General features: G+C 35.1%; 1 protein-coding gene across 1 annotated transcript; it reads left to right on the top strand.

The window, feature by feature from the left end:
• Positions 1–423: 423 nt before the first annotated feature.
• LOC145134014 (MIZU-KUSSEI-like protein (Protein of unknown function, DUF617)) lies at positions 424–1,344 on the top strand. The gene has a single exon (XM_079068947.1). The coding sequence runs from the start codon at positions 460–462 to the stop codon at positions 1,213–1,215; it is 756 nt and encodes a 251-aa protein (XP_078925073.1). The 5' UTR covers positions 424–459; the 3' UTR covers positions 1,216–1,344.
• The last annotated feature ends 536 nt before the right edge of the window (positions 1,345–1,880 follow it).

Here is a 1,880-nt window from a genome sequence, read left to right as displayed (position 1 = left end):
GGTTCAGCCGACGGAAGGGGGGGGGGGGGGTTTAGGGTTAGGGATGTTGGTTTTGTAGGGTGATCTTGTTTAATGAATACTCTGATATATAGAATTAGGGTTATGAAGATGAAGGAACCATGATTTAAGGGATCAAATACGTGATATTTTATTATTTCCTTAATTATAGGATTCCAATTAAATTATTTCCTTTAATTAAAAGCACAAAAAGTCAAAAATACCCTTTAATGATTTATTTAATTATTTATTATTTCTTGAATTCTCATTGGTGCATTTAGGCACACAATAGTTGCTAGAAACATTTTAACCTAGCTATATATATATATATATATATATATATATATATATATATATATATATATATATATATATATATATATTATTTGGGGGCATCCATCTCCAAACTTCAACAAAAAGACAAATCATTCCTTCATTCTCATTCTCTCTTTCACCGTCACCATGACCAAAATCGGCTCCCTCCGTCGAGTACTCTTCCCCTGTTTTACGTCTAGTGCGAGCATTTCCGACATCAGAAGCACGACCACCACCAAGAAACGCCTCAGCACCTCCCTCCGCGACGACATCAACCCATCAACAGAAACAGAAGAAACTCCAGTTTCCGATGACCAAGAAGATCACGACTCAGACTCCTCCTCCCCCGTCGTACACTCTTCCCACAACCCAATGGCACCACCACGATCCTCCAAAACCATGGTCATCGGCACCATCTTCGGCCACCGCCGCGGCCACGTCTGGTTCGCAGTCCAACACGACCGTCTGAAAACAAGACCTTCGCTCCTCCTCGAGCTTTCCATCCCAACCCAGTCCCTCGTTCAAGAAATGCGGTTTGGGCTCGTCCGATTAGCCCTCGAATGCCACAACTCACCTGAATCTGAACTTGGATCATGTCCACTCCGGTCTGTCCCCGTCTGGACCATGTTCTGTAATGGTCGGAAAGTAGGGTTTGCCGTCCGGAAAAAAGCCACCGAACCAATCCGTCTCATGCTCAAATCGATTCAATCCACGACTGTGGGTGCTGGCGTTATTCCATCTTTTGGATTTGAATCCGGCGGCGATAATGGCGGTGAGCTGATATACATGAGGGCTAGCTATGAATGCATTATGGGTGGACCAGATTCTGAATCTTTTCATCTGATTAATCCAGATGGGTGTCTTGGTCAAGAACTAAGCATCTTCTTGATGAGGTCACGGTGACCATTTTGGGGTTCAAGATTTCTTGAAAATTATGGAGTTTTCTTGATTAATTATTATTATTTGTTTTTTAGTTGGAAAATATATTTTGTTTAGAAGGCAGGCAAATTTTTATGTAATATTTCATGGAAGAGGGGTAGATGAGTAATTTTGTTGTTAATTACTCTACTAACATGTATTGATTCAAATGTGAACAAAATCTCGTTGTTTTTATGATAGCCGTTTGATTGATTTCATTACGCATGAATATATTTAAATTATTTTTTAATTTTAATATTTAAATTGTTTTTAATTTTATGGGTTAAATGTGTGTAAGGAAAAGATTAATTAAAATCGAAACACTTACGGATAAAATGCTATCAACATATATATCTTTTTGTATATAATTTACTAGTTGTGAGACCATGTATTACATGGGTTAATTTAAAAAAAGTTACATATAAATGTCAAAATATTTTAGAACTTTGAATTTATAAGAAAATAAGAAAAATAATGAATTATTATAATATGTTTTTTTTCTTTTAAATTTAAACAAATAATTTAAGTAAATAAAAGAAACTAATAAACTTTAATTTTAAGAATTTTGAAATTAAAAGGTAAGTTAATTAATGAAATTGATATCCATTTATTATTATATTTATTGCAATTATTACATTAAAATATTATGT

The sequence above is a fragment of the Lactuca virosa genome, chromosome 8, assembly GCF_052849685.1.
Source record: "Lactuca virosa cultivar CGN04683 chromosome 8, Lactuca_virosa_CGN04683_v6, whole genome shotgun sequence".
Classification (NCBI taxonomy): domain Eukaryota; kingdom Viridiplantae; phylum Streptophyta; class Magnoliopsida; order Asterales; family Asteraceae; genus Lactuca; species Lactuca virosa.
This window is presented reverse-complemented; position numbering and strand designations above follow the sequence as displayed.